Raw genomic sequence first — 15,787 nt, 5'->3', positions numbered from 1 at the left:
GAAAGAGGAGAAACGAAGAGGGAAGCGACATATGGGGGTTGTGAGGATGGCAAAAAGTGAAGAGTGGGAGACAGTAGTGGGCTAGAAGTTGAAGTTGCACTAGTGGAGACAGTAGAGAAAGGAACACAGAGAGTGGTAAGGAAGAATAGTGTGAAAATCAAGTAAGATGTTCGGACATCGTTAGAAGGGGAAAGATGAAATAGAAGGGAAGAGGAAGAGGAAGGAGTTGAATGTTGGAGTATCATGGAGATAGGGGAGAGCAGTGAAGATTCATGAAACCAAGAGGAGAACGAAGTCGGCGAACAGAGTGGCTATGGAATGCGAATCAATGGAGGAAGGACGAATAATCCCTCGAAGGAGGGATAAGTAGAGGATAGATGAGAATATGTGGAAAGAAGGGAGAGAGATGATACTCCAACATTCAACTGTCTCCCACTCTTCACTTTTTGCCCTCCTCACAAATCCCGTATGTCGCTTCCCTCTTCGTTTCTCCTCTTTCTAGGCTCTTCTGCCAAACAAGAATCCGGTTAAGGACTACATACACATGGTGTCACCGCAAATCTTTCTTCCATCCATATTCTGTTTGAATACCATAAGCGAGACCAAAATGCAACGCAATATTTTCAAATTTATTAGTATTCATTTCTCAGTAGGTTCATTATGAAGTTTTTATCGCAAAACAGGTTAAAGACCATATTTAAGCATTTTAAAGTAAGTCCACATGATAGAGCAAAATAAACATTTCCAATGATGCCTCACCTGTTGCATAACAAATATAGCAAAGATCTAAAATTGATAAAAGTGGAGTTAACTATTTTGCAATGAAAGTCTTCATAATAACAATCTTTGTCTCTTGCTTTTCGGATAAGAATTCAGATTTCCATTATTAGACAAAATGTCATCATGCCATCATGCACTGCTTTCAGCCGATGGGCGTTTTTATAAATAAATGCAATTCAGACGTAAGTCCAGTCCCGGGACCCAGTCACCTGTATAAAGGTGTAGCCACAGCTGTTTGTTTGTGTTTTCTTGTGCGGGGTTGTTCACAACTTGATCTTTTAGTACATACTGCATAAAAAAGCTCTTGATATTGTTATAACCTATTAATCGGCATTATCCTATATATGTATAATTTCTGCATTTTACTGTTCCAGTGCCACAGTAATGTTGACCGTTTTTTTCCCACGCAGAGCAAAATTTCAGTTCAATTCAATTTAATTCAATTATCATTCATTTTACGGTGCTCCAGCGTTCCTTTCTTGACCCAGTTTGTCTGTTTTCCTTTTCCACCCTGTAATCAGGTAACTGAGATTAAAGTTCCCATGTTATGTTTGGAATGCTGATCCATGTTTTTTAGTTATATTTTTTTTTCTTTTTCTCCTTACTCTTGTCTCAACCCTGAAGGGCAAGTTTTTACTCTTTAGGAGTATCCACTTCAAGTCACTCTTGTTCGCATTTTAGCGGCTATTTCTAATCCCTTTTAAAATTCAATAGCAAGGAACACTGCACTCCTAACGGCGACATGCATTACCACTTCTTTTGAATTGTTGTTGTTGTTGGTTTTTTTTTTTGGTCAGTATTTGTTAAATAAACCGTTGGTTCTTTTTCTTTTTCGGGCCTTATAAATAGCATGTCTATTCACCGTTGTCTTTGCTATCAGTTTCTCACTGAAATGATGGCAATGATCCTACCACATTTAATTGGGAATATCTCGACGGTGCAATTCAGTACAAAACAACAGTGGTGTATAAAAGAATTTATTGACAGATGTAAGAAATCTGTGGATATGATGAGAAAATGCAAGCTGCCTAAATCCATATAGGTGCAGCTGAGGAGAAATGGCAACTGAACTGAACATATATGTACGATACAGACTTCAACGAAGTGGGAGGCGATGAATATTTCAGTGCCTCTCCAAACGAATGTTATAACTCACGTAACATAAAGTTATGGAAAATAATCAACAATTATGATCATTACCACCGCTATCGTCATCATTATCATTATAGTCATCACCATCCTAATTACTTTTCAACATCAATCTCTCGCTACATAATGTCATCAAAATTATCATCATCTCATCTTGAAAGAAAAGAAAGGAAAAGAAAACAGCATTACAGTATGTACTTATTTTGTGTGTCACAACTCACAAGCTGTATAGGTAGGGCCTACTGTAAAAAGAGCAGTTGTCAGTAATGATAATATAATTTTTTTTAACCATGGAATTGATTTTTAACTGCAAACTTTACATAATAATCGGCTCTTCTGACGAGATCATGCGAACAGGTGCAGGGCCTATTACAATACTAGTACACTGAGCAATCTCTTTTCTTGAAAAGTTCGTATCAGTTCGCGCGCCACCTGTTCTATGTTGATGCCGCAAAGTGGTCCTGTGGTTAGAAGTGCTCTTCGTATCTCCATCGCATCTCCTATGAGTGGTATGGTGCGTGCAGGCTACACGCTGTTTATGCGCACACACACATACACACTCATATTTGATTTTCCCACGCGAAGAATGGCGAGTGATGTGACAGACGTCTGCGAAAAGTTACAGGTACGTCTTTAATTCATTACTTTCCTAATTTTCCTATCTATCAGCCAAAGCATAAGCTATAGGAACATTTTTGAGTACTATCCACATCTTTGTTATGAAGGCAGTGCTGGTGTTAAGTATGTCTGGATATGTTGTTTTGGTTTCGAAAGTTGGCCAAACTCCACTAACATGCGCTGGTGTTCGGGTTTTCGCTGTTGTATCGGCGAACGGTGATAGCCTCTTGTACGTGGCAAGGGCAGTGTGATCCCATGACAACAACCAACGCTCGCGCTCTCGCTGAGCTGTTGGTGAAGCCCTCGCTGTACACGCGTACGGAATTCTCCGGAGATGAGAGCTATGATTATATGGCTTGGTACTTGGGCTCAGGTCCTTGAGTTTTTTGTCTTGCGCCTGATTAATGCCCCAATACTGGACCAGGAAACAGTAAAAAGTGTCAAATTGACTTTAATACGCAATAGTGATTGATTGTCTAAATGTTATTAAATTGACAGGCCTATACACTTTGTGTATGGCAGATGTGGTTACTCAAACTTTTGAGTATTGCCTGGTAGTGGTAGGCTATACAATTGTAGCCACAATCACTTGTGACAGGAAGACCAACTTACCCTGAACATTATAGGCCTATGGTTTGTGATTTAGAAAATTACATCTACATTTATGAAAACCAAGTCTGCATACAAGTGTAAGTTCATTCATCGCAGTTGGTAATTTATACCAATATTAATTTGCTTAGAATGGGGAATTATAGAGATCACTAGCAAAATGAATGAATTCATGATCAAATCGGATCATCTTGAACTGCATTTAACCTTTTCTCTTTTTTTTTTTTTTTAAAGGTTAAGGTGACATTTTTTACTCTTCAGAGAACATTATGCCTGGCATGCATGAAGTTATTTCATTTGAAGGGAAATCTTCCTCTGAACAATTAAAAAAACAAAAAACTAAAACTACTGTAGTTTGATCGAGTCAAAATGCATACTTGCCAACTCTACCGCATTTGGCAGTAGACTACCGCTTTTAAAAGATTTTATTAGCATTCAAGCTAGCGCTGCTCGCATAGGCATCCTGGATTCTACTGCTTTCTCAAATGAAAATGTTGGCAAGTATGAAAATGAGCAAAAGCAAGCATGCAAAAAAGAAAATCTATATATATTTCTGGATTAAGCGGCTGACAAGGAAAAAAAATAGTAATAAAAAGAAATTATAGGCCCTATTCACTTATGTTTATGGTACCACTTCCAGTTTCATCACCTGACAAGCAAGTAAGCGAGAAAAAAAAAAGGGGGGGGGGGGGCCAGGGCTTCTACACAATTTTCTACATTTTTCTGTTGCCACCTCTGGAGTGCCAGTTGTGCCAACCATGAGATGTACTGCCTGTCTGAACTTTCAAAATGATATCGTATATCAATATATTTGGGCAATTCCATGTTATTCACGTTACACATTTTAGGCGTCTCTGCATATTGTAATCGTCATATTTTTTATACTGGAAGGTTTGACAGACTCTGTTCTACAACAGATGCACAAGTCCTTTAGTCTACCATGCAATATTAATAGAACTGTACTAACCACATCCATATAGGAAATAAAGACAAAATACTTTCGTTACATTATATATTTTTGGGACGACATAAAAAGCCAACATGCCTTTATTAAAAAAAGTGTCCTCATACTGGGTAGTATTTCAAACAACTGTTGTATGATTTTAATAACTTACATTGTATATTGTGGTACACAAAGGGGTAAAAATTTTGAGAACATTGGAAATATTTGACAGCAATAGCAAAGTCATTGTTACTGATGTTACACGTTACTATTACAAATTTGTAGCTCATAATCACTACCACATATTTGTAACTGACCATGAGAATTAGCTGGAAACTAAATGTTTTTGATGTATTTAACCTCCATAGATATTTTGTCCATAAAATAAACCAATATTGGCACTCTTTCATCCCTTTCCCACTGTCATAAGGTTGTACAATGTGTGGCACATACAATATTAAAGTGTAATATCTGCCATTCTGGAGGTATATTAATGGAAAAAATGGCTGTTCCACATGCTCAGTAGTATTTTGAACAAAATAAGATAGGTGACAAGTTTCAACTTCACAATTTAGTTTTTCACCCCATGACACCCATCTCATGGAATTGCCCATTTGTACATCTACAGTACCGGTACAGTATTGCATATGTGTACAGTATTCCATTCATGTGTTGCATTAAATGACACACATGACAGTGGTATTTTAAAGGTTCATCTAGAGATCTCTTTTACCAATATTTGGCATTACCACATAGTATACTGCATGTGAAAGTACACGAAGTGATGATTTTATCAACTCACATCTCTTCTATTTGTTCTGACACAAGGGACTCAGCAGCTGGGGGGGGGGGGAAGTATGCAATGGTATTAGAAGCTTTGACATTTTTATACTGTAAATTGTCTAATTTTAATGCAGTTGAATTTGGGCTTATTCTGATTGAGAATATTTTCTCAAAATATGACTGAATGAGTGAAAATCCATGTTCTTTTGAGGTACATGAGTCAAAGCTTGTCAGGTGTGTAATCATGAGAAAGACCCCTGAGGCATGAGGTCATGCCTTGGGTATGAGACTTGGTAGGCTTGATACACTTGTACAAATGTACAGTCCCTGTGAGTGTTAATATTCTTTGCGTTAATTAATGTCATGTTTTGTTTTGTTTTTTTCTTAATGCACCATATGAGGAGGAACACTGTATTTTTTCCAATCTAACAAGAAAAATCTATGGACATGTACAAAAGTGTATACCCAGATTAATATGTCGAACAGTTGTGCATTAGATCTAGTAGAAATAGCATTGTGCACAGTGTGTAGTGGCAGATCCAGAGGGGGTACACCAGGTGCGCGCCCCCTCTTTATTTTTTGTTTAAACGAAAGAAACAAAAAGAAAAAAAAATGGGGTGAGGGCGCCTGCGCCCCCCCTTTAATTTTGAAAAGGTGTCTCCCCTTAATGGAATTCCTGAATCCGCCCCTGGAGTGTATCATACGATTACAACAGGCAGTATTTCATTCCTTTTGGATGCATTCAGTCTCATAAAATCAACATTTCTGTGAAACAATTTCAGCATTTAATGAATAGGTTCTTGCTGGCTTCTTCAATGATAGCTGAATATCTTCTTGAATGCTGAATAAATAATGATAATAATAATAATAATGATAATAATGATAATAATAATGAGAATGTTGCCTTCATGCAGCTACATGGTGTACCATTTTTCAAAAGTGCATTCAAAATTTAAGTTCTGTGTACATTTGGCACATGTATCATGCTTGGTACTGTACATCAGCTGCGTGTGAAAATTAAATGCCAATATTTAGCAAGGTTGCCAAGATACCCTGTGTGCTTGCACGTAAATATCGGTTAACAACCTCGCAGAGTGTAGCATCATGACAGAAGTAATTTCAGTGATGCGGTTGTCAGCAAATATTCATTACAGAAAAGGTGTCATCTAGTGCCACTTGCCTTGGTGTGCTATTGTTTGCTTGAAATGCAGTAGGTCAGCCTGTGTGCATGCCTCCAAGCCTTTGTATTTTGATACCTCTCCAATTCCCACCCGATGTGTCCTTGAACTATATTGTATTCAGGAATTGTAATTTAGTCCTATGTGTAGATGAAGATTAAATGGTGCACATTTCATTTTTTTGTCCCCGCCGAACGAGTTCGAGCAGGGGACTATGAAACGGGCTCCGTACGTGTGTGTGTCCGTGTATCCGTCCGTCCGTGTGTCCGTCCGTCCGTCCGTCCGTGTGTACGTGCGTCCGTGTGTGATCAAAATGTTCAAAATGCTACTCCTTCGCCATTTCTAACCCGATTTTGATTCTGTTTGCTTTATATGATAGCACTACATGGGAGCTTTGAAACTTTTATACAGAATTTCAGTTGTGACCTTTGACCTTGACCTTTGACCTATATTGTACATTTTGCTTCAAAATGCTACTCCTTTGCCATTTCTAACATGCTTTTGATTCCGTTTGCTTTATATGATGGCACTAGGTGAGGGCTTCGAAACTTCTACACAGAATTTTGACCTTTGACTTCTTTGACCTTTGACCTTGATTTTTGACCTATATTGTACATTGCCTACAAAATGCTACTCCTTCGCTATTTCTAACCCGATTTTGATTCCGTTTGCTTTATGTGATGGCACTAGGTGAGGGCTTCAAAACTTCTACACAGAATTTTGACCTTTGACTTCTTTGACCTTTGACCTTGATTTTTGACCTATATTGTACATTTTGCTACAAAATGCTACTCCTTCGCCATTTGTAACCCGATTTCAATTCCATTTGCTTTAAGTGATGGCACTAGGTGAGGGCTTCAAAACTTCTACACAGAATTTTGACCTTTGACTTCTTTGACCTTTGACCTTGATTTTTGACCTGTATTGTACATTTTGCTACAAAATGCTACTCCTTCGCCATTTCTAACCCGATTTCGATTCCGTTTGCTTTATGTGATGGCACCAGGTGAGGGCTTCAAAACTTCTACATAGAATTTTGACCTTTGACTTCTTTGACCTTTGACCTTCATCTTTTTACCTATATTGTACATTTTGCTACTAAATGCTACTTCCGGCGGGGACATACATTACGCACCGCGTAATTTCTACTTTTCCTTGTTTAATCTATTTTTTAATTGTAGAACTTTGCATCGGACTGTTTGTAAAACAGACAAACAAACAATCTTGAGGTATGTTTCCTTAGCCAGGGATTCATATAATGAAAATCTGTGTATTCTTTGTTTTATTTTGTTTTGTTTATAAAACACAAAGGAAATAAATGCTAGTATTCAAAGAACAATATTTGTCATTGATCTGGCAGGATTGGTCACAGCAAATTTGCCCAGAAACTAGGCAAACTAAAAAAATGGAAAGCATTGCCTATCAGTGTAAATTGTACTGACCAGACAAGAAATATTTCTGTATGAATGCCAGTTATTCCCAATTATGGTAAATTTATTTTGAAAAACAAAACAAAACCCAACATCAACAAAAAACAAAACAAAACAAACAAACAGAAAGAAAGCCCAAACAGAAATAAACAATCAGATATAAAGTAACATGATTGTGAATTTTAAAGCAAATATTGGACAAATAGCAGTTATACAGTGTTGAATGTCATCAGGAGGGCATTGTATCAAGTGTTTTATCTGATTCCCCCCCCCCAATAAAAAAAAATGCTCTATGCTAATCAAATGCAAGGATTTCAATAGCTTATAACAATATGTCAGAGAAAAATATCCGACAAAAGGCTTGATGAAATGCCTACTAGTCCTTGTCATGTTTGACATGCTGTGATCACCTTGACATACATTGTAGGTACATGTATTTTGGCAATGTGACTGTGATGATATGCTGCTTCTTTTTTTTTTTTTTCACAGGGTGAAATGCAGCTAGTATCCATGCTTTGTTAAAAAAAAAAAAAAAAAAAAAAATCTTGCCTGAAATCTTGTAGAGATAATTCAAGGATATCATGTTCATAACACACATCCTCTATGAAGAAGCACAAGACAAATCAAGGCAGTTAAATCATTATCATTTTATATGAATCTGACAATCATACAGGACTGGTATTTTGATATAAGATATGGTATTTTTGTAGAGTGGAAACAGCAAATGGATAGCTTAAATTCATGCAGTCAAAACTCAGAATTTTGCTCAAACTCAGACTAATGAGCTGCTTTGAAATCTTTAATACCGTACATTCAACTACTTCCTCACTGGGATTTAAAAACAAAAAGTTCCCTTCCATATGTGTAGGTGTGCCCAATCAAGTTAAGACTTTTGTATTGTAAGTTTACCTACAGCTGTCTGCAGGGAGAGAGAGAGAGAGAAAAAAAAAACACCCCATAAATCTTTGAATTCAATGAATCGCTCGAGCAATGATGATAGGCCCTCATTCAAACTCGCATGTAGGGCTACACATTACCAGCAAATTTCATGTATGTGTATAATGTTAGTCTGTCCTTGGTACGTTTTATGAGTCAGAGCATTGAATATAAAATCAAAAGGCAAGGTAGGCAACCCTACTGCTTTGTATTGCACAAATATGTACAAGATGTAATGAAGCAAATTCTTTGATTTTGTTTCTTGACTTTAGTTTCTGTGATACCTTCAAGCTTTCTTAATTTTTTTCTTCATACTTAATCACATTTGCGCATAGCCATTAAAAACTACATGTAATAAAGTGTACAAAGTGTTTCTGTTTTTGCAGTTTGGTGCATACCTGTACCTTGTACACAATTCCTATAAAACGAGGAATGTTTGCGTGCTTTTTAATTTCGCGAAATGCATGAGCGACAACATTCGCAAAATTAAAATGCACACGAAAGTTCTTGCCTACACAATATTTATTGGACGCCAGTGGCAATTCGCAAAAAAATTCATGCCGCGAGAAAGGTCATCGGCTCCAATTCGCGAAATTTTCATGCCGCGAATATACCTTGTTTTACAGTATGTTGAAGACTTGCAATGTGATCGTACTATTTGAACATGTGCAATAACAAAACATCTGCACATGCACATATTGTACCTCTGCAGTGTTGATGTGGGAAGCAGTTTAGCAGATTCTCATTGCTGATATTGTTTCTCATACCACCTCGTACAGTAATTCAATGTGTCATCAAATTTAAATCATGTCAAATTGTGGTCTATTATATGCACAGGACAGAGTGGATCATTGAGAATTGGATGCGCAAGTTTAACTTTGGAACTGTTTAAACCCCGAGCGCAGCGAGTGGGTTTTAGACTGTTCCAAAGTTAAAGGGACTGTATAGTTCTGGTTGAGGTGAGGATTTTAATAGCTTTTAATGTTTTGCGAGATATTCAGAAACCACTCTATGAGATGTCAAAGAGCATACAATTCTAAGGGGAATCAAAAGTTTATATGATGAAAATCGGTTTTGAAATGACCGAGATATCCAAAAACAATTTAAGGTGAAAAAAAAAAAGAGATCCTAATAAAAGACGTGGCCTGTCGCCTTTTATTATTATCACTTTTTTTTTTGTTGGATATCTCAGCCATTTGAAAACCAATTTTCATTAAATAAACATTGAATTCTTCTTAAAATTACATGCTCTTTCATATTTCATAAGAGGTTTCTCATTATCTCACTTAGAAATGTTACATTGTATAAACCTGAATCCTCTCCTCAACCAGTACTGTACAGTCCCTTTAAATGAGAGCATCCAATTCTCACAGATCCACAAATTAGGCCTGTGCATCATTTGTGTTATAAAATGGGCCCGTAAATTCATGAAATACAAATGTACAACCATTTTTCCCATTATGCGATCGGAACACCTACAACACTATACAAGACTTGAGCCATGCGTTTGGATTTTGCTGGACGCATGGCTCAGTGCGGATCAGTATAAATCAATGCATGACAATTGACCAATCAGATTGCAGAGATTCTAAAGCCCATTTTATAATGCGCTGCTTTCTGCAGGGGGTGCAGCTCCAGCTCTCCTTGACCTTAACAAGGAACGAGGAAGTCCTCAAGCACCTTGAAGAGGCCGAGAAAATTGTGGAGAGCAATGGATCTGCTGTCGACAAGGAGCGGTTCAAGAAAAACATGGAGCTCTCGAGAGCAGTCAGCAAAAAGGTGCAGTGTAGTTATGCACTCTTCTGAACTAATGTTAAAATATGAAACCGAAAATTATTTAATAATAATTTGTCAGAGATACTCAAGTCAACAATTATAGTTGAAAAGTTAAATGAAATTTAATATCAGAAGTTTCTGTTATCACATGCCCTCAAACCTGCACTTTTTCATCAGCTGTACCGTTTTTTTTTTCTTCTGTTCAATCAGTTTTGTATTCTTTTTATAGCAAATACTTAATATCTCATTATAAATAGAATTGAGTGGATATTTAAAGTGTATTTTACATTTTATATCTCTGTTGCATACTGCTGAACTTCTACAAAGTAGGAGAATTAGCAGGGCCTTTTATGCATACTTTTATATTTGCCCACACAAGATTTTCCATGTTCATTTCAGCTCATTTTCACTGTACTTATTATTATTTTTTTTTTATTATTGTTTATGTCACCATAGCTGGAGGAAAATATACGGTTGCAGTGTGAGTCTTTGAGCCAGGCTGTCACAGAACTGGAGACGAGGACAGCAGAAAGCCAGTGAGTACCAAAAAACACCCTTCTGGCAAAACCAACTTTTGAGAAGTTTCAGCTGAATATATTTTCACTGATAAGCAAGATGGTCCAGTGGTTGGAGCATCTAACTGTCAATCAGTTGCAATAGAGTACTTAGTATGCCCATTCACATGTAAGAGTTACCAGCTTTTGGATTGCCTTTGCAAAGTTAGATTTTGTTTGTCATTGTTCACACATGGTAAGAAAGAAAAAAATACCATTTGTTTGCAAGCGATTCACTTGAAATCTCTGAATTGTGAATGCGTAAACAATGACCCAAGTGTGACCCCCAGCACCCTACTGTGTTGCAATGTGGGACAGTTTTTTTTTTTCTCACTTGTATTTCACACAGACTATGCAAGGAAAATGATTGTGAGGGTACCAAGAAAAAAAAAGAAGAAAATTAAGACCGACTGATATTTCACATCACGATGTGGATTGTGAGAGCTAAACTTTTTTGTAGTCCATACACAAGAAATAACAGTTTCTGTGTCACTTTGCGGAAGTTGATTTTTCAGAGTCTGTTTGTGTACAGGTATGTGTGAATTGGAATGACAATGACTATTGACCCTGAAATTCTTTAGCGGTGCAAAGTATGATTCCCTTATCTCCAAATTTTGATGTGCCGTGTGATTCAATGCCCTGGCTCCCTGGCTAGCGAAATAGGCAGACAAGAACTCTGTATTAAAATGGACTCACATTCCTTTCAGTGGGTAGTTTACCTGTTCTCGGCCTATTGCTTTTACAGATGCAATTTGTATGTAGAAAAGTTTTTGTGGCCCAAAAGGTTTTGGTAGACAAATAATTACTGTCTTCATGGGCCCATGTTTTTCAGGTATTTTGGATGATAAGGTATTAATAATACTTTATGACACCAACCAGCCTGAGAATGTTGATTTTCATCATAATGATTACGTCAACTCTGAGTTTGATGATTATGATGAAAAGCAGGTCCTACATTACATATTTCTGGTATTAACAGAAATATAAACCTCTGATCGCACCTTGTCTAGTTAGGTTCACTCAGATTTCTGTAAGCGTAATGTATTGATAATGAATGTATTGATATTGCAGTTGCAGTGCTCTACAAAGTTGCTTTATATACATTGTAGCTGCACATTTTTACACCTGATTATGCCATACGTCCAAGAATTGAGTTTTAAGTGATCTTTCGTTGATACATTCTCAATTCTGGTACTTGAGGAGTGAACGACTCATGCCTTTCTTCATTCATATTATGATCGTGTTGCTGTCCACTTTGTGGACATGCAACTCTAAAATTCCTTGGTGTTAGATTGAGTTCACATGTTTATTCAGTCACCTCTTCCTAAATTGTTGAATATGATCTATCTCAATATAATGGAAGTAAAGATAGTCATGAGTATACATGTAACATGTCTGATTGTAAGAAACGCCGGGTACTGCAGGTCATTTCAAGCAAATTCATGTCTCTTTGTTATAGGGACTATTATGAGGTGTGATAATATCTTGTCATCAAGTTTAATTGCTGGTTAAGCTGGTAACGAATTCTCATGTACACCTGTATATTTGTCATGACTGCTAAAAGTTTCATGAAAAAGGATGAAAAGAAAATTGTGGTGTTAGGTGATATTCTTATCGTGTTTTACCACCATCATGTCCAGCAAAGACTTATAATGTAAGTCTCAATATGACAGTGCTGTACATACATTGTTATAGGCCCAAAACCACTATTTCGGCACAATTGGACAATCACAAAACGGGAAAATTAAAGTTGTTAGAACATGTTTCATTTTTATACCAATCCATGAGACAAATATTCAAGTTTGTAGTTGAAAAATATGAACACATAATTTTGCTTTATTTTTGTGGTGTGATAATTTCGTTCATGGGGCGTAAATTTCATCATGTAACATACGTTACCAATGTCACTCTATTTCAAATGCTTTGAAATTGGTGACTACAGTCTATGATTGAAATAATTATGCGTCAGATGTGAAGTATACCATCGGCTGCCATGTTTGTAAATGCTACCTGCAGATGGGAAGGATGGCCAATGACCTGTATGCTATGCAGAACACAGCATGTCCTATTGTGTTAAACCTTATTTCATGTAATGTTCATTTGTTTTCTCGATAATTTGACGTAAGACTTTCTTCAGAAAATATTTTCAACGTTTATTAGTCCCAAATTGCCAGCCAATTCTTGAGTATCATCGATGAAACATGTGAAACTATGTGCGCAAAAACATATTCGTTAGATTCCACGTAACGTATGTTTCACGTTAATGTAACGTATGTTACAAAGATAATACTACTACATGTGCAACTCCTTTTGGTACATTTTCTTTTTGGTTTTGGTATATATTCTTACATTAATTTCTCGTCAACTCTAAGTGAACGTATATCATAACACGATGTTGCAATATTATGGCGATATAATCTTCAAAAATTACACTTAAAACAGTCGTCAAACTGCAAGACTTTATAACATGTCCGCGTATAAACTCTGCAGTAGAACAGCAATCCGTAACTGTTGATATTTTGAAGACAATTGGCTTCATACTAATGATTTTATTGCATTGAAATGATAAGAGTTGGGAACATGCTGCTTCGTGCCTTCACGGACGAAAATATTGTCGTGATGTACGTGTAATATAAAACGAGTGGTGGGTAACGTAGGTTTCACTTTTATTTTATCATAATGAAAGTTTTCGTATGCTTGACGTCTTGTAGCTTGTTATCTTTATTATATTGATATCTTGTAACTTGTTATCTTCATGCTGTTGAAAGATATGTTTCGAATCTATAATTTTGCAGACTAATCAGCTGTCGCAACAGTTACTCTATGCAGGAACAGTTTGAAAATAGCAGTTGCAATAAAATAATATTCACACAATTTTTGACACTTGTATGAAACAAGAAACGATAGAAACGAGATGATTACTCTGTTAAAGTGCTTCATAATGAACAATAACGCCGTATTGCTTGTATTTAAAATGTCTGAACTCGGTAAACAAGAGATAGGGAAAGAAAGAACCAAGAAATGTTCTTGGTTAATTAAATAAATGACCACTTTTCGAAGTTGGCTATGGCAAATGAGGTCAATGAAATAACGTCAAATTACACAGTTGCATTAGCACAATACTGGGTAGGATGAATGAAATTGTCATTAGTAAAATGATGTCTAACAACTCGATTGTCCTCGTTATGTTAAATGCATAAAACATCATAATCCACAAGGACAACAAGAATAACAAGTCTTGCATTAATCATTCTTGCTGTATATCTTGAAATTGTCTCCTGGAAAAATGTTTTGAATCTTTAAAAAGAAAAGTGAAAGGACAAGTTGCTACACATGCACAACAAAGGTACTGATAATGATTACAGGAAGGCCCGTAAGTAGGATTTTTATGGGGTGGGGGATGGGGTCAGAGTTAGAAAAAGTCGACCACTTCCAGGTTTAATCACCTGACAGGCAGAAAAATAAAAGCTCCCGCGCCATTTTTTAAAATTTTTTTTGTTTAGTTAGTTTCATTTCTTTTGCCGGGTTTCATCGGCTGACAAGCAAGAAAGAAGAAAAGAAAGAAAGAAAAGAAAATTGAAGAAATATAAAAAAGGGCTATAGCTCAATTCTATGCTGCCAGTACAAGCCCAATTTCATGTTTGTTTGTTGAGGGGAGGGGCATTCCGTGATTCATTTTTGTCTTTTTATTTCTTTTTGTTTATATTTTGACTGCTGGCAGAGGGGCGGGGGACCCTGTTACCCTGATGTGGTAGGGTAAAAAAAAAATGAAGTGAGACTTTGCTTCTTTTCTTTGTCAACTATGCGACGGGTACATTTGTTTTTCTTGAATCTTTGCCTAGAGATATGCTTTTTCGCCAATCTGATTGTAGCTTATATGTTCCCTATATATGCGGTTTGAATCTCAGCACTGCTCTTCCCCATTGCAACTGTATTAACTTCAACGAGAAGGAAGAAAAAAAAATGTTAATGTCTTCAACATATAACTTACTGAAACATACATTATTATAATTATCATTATTATTATTATTAATAATATTATCATGTAGGCCTGATCTATGATGCTATACACAATAACAGTTGAAATTACATTTCTTTGATGCACTGTATTTATGCTGCCTTTTCTTCATTCAAAATGTGTTTATCTTCACTTTGAGATCATCAACGATATTACGACACAAATTTGAGTTAATTTTCTCCGTTAAAATAGTCAGGTAGTAAGTCACCATATTGGTTAATGATTACCGATGATGAATATAATTGAAAAGACGTATTTCCCTACAGAATTCCTTCAACAATAGTTCTAAAACAATTAAATATTATTTTTATCCAGGCACATTCTCTAAAATATCCTTTTTCAATGACATGAATTGATGAAACTTACGTTACCAAAACTAGAAACGTACGTTACTACATTAATGCAGGGATCTGATCCACTAGTTTTGAAGTAGAAATCTGCGTAATCTCTAATTTTGTTAGCTATTTATTGAATTTTCTTCAAACAATGTTAAATTCATTGTTTATACTTGAAATATGACATCATTCAAGCCAAGTTGAACATCAATGCCCACCAAACGATTTTTTAAAAAGATACTATGATTATGTCCCCTTTTACTGCATCCTCCAAACAAAAAAGAGCATACTGCTGTAAATGAATTTGACATGTTTTGACGGAGAAACTCATCAACATCATAACTCCAACAATTAAATTGTCTCAAATTAAGTGGGCTTTTCCGTGGATTGTCTGTAATTAACATGACAACATCTTGAAACTTACGTTACCAAAATTTGAAACATACGTTACTTGATAAATTGAGTGATTTATTTCAAAAGAATATACCTGTACAACAAAGTAATAACTGGATTTTTACGGTAGAAATACTTACTTAATAAACACACAATAAACAGAAGTAAAGCATGATTCTAAGAAAAACAACAACACATTTCCAACAATCAAATACTTACTCAATTTTTCAACACATCATGTAAAGGTATTTTTCGCACTGCCAATGCTCAAGATGCCAGTGAAAG

The 15,787-nt window shown here is 36.2% G+C and overlaps 1 protein-coding gene across 1 annotated transcript in view; it reads left to right on the top strand.

Annotated features, from left to right (window-relative positions):
* Window positions 1-2,447: 2,447 nt before the first annotated feature.
* LOC140238016 (uncharacterized) overlaps window positions 2,448-15,787 on the top strand; it is a 32,405-nt gene continuing 19,065 nt past the window's right edge. The window contains exons 1-3 of the mRNA XM_072317947.1: window positions 2,448-2,554; window positions 10,050-10,205; window positions 10,659-10,738. Of these exons, the coding sequence (XP_072174048.1) occupies window positions 2,468-2,554; window positions 10,050-10,205; window positions 10,659-10,738 (323 nt within the window). The 5' untranslated portion in view covers window positions 2,448-2,467. The remainder of the gene's footprint in view (window positions 2,555-10,049; window positions 10,206-10,658; window positions 10,739-15,787) is intronic.

This window comes from Diadema setosum, chromosome 2 (genome assembly GCF_964275005.1).
Source record: "Diadema setosum chromosome 2, eeDiaSeto1, whole genome shotgun sequence".
NCBI classification, from domain to species: domain Eukaryota; kingdom Metazoa; phylum Echinodermata; class Echinoidea; order Diadematoida; family Diadematidae; genus Diadema; species Diadema setosum.
Note: the sequence above shows the minus strand (reverse complement) of the source record. Positions and strands in the feature narration are given on the sequence as shown.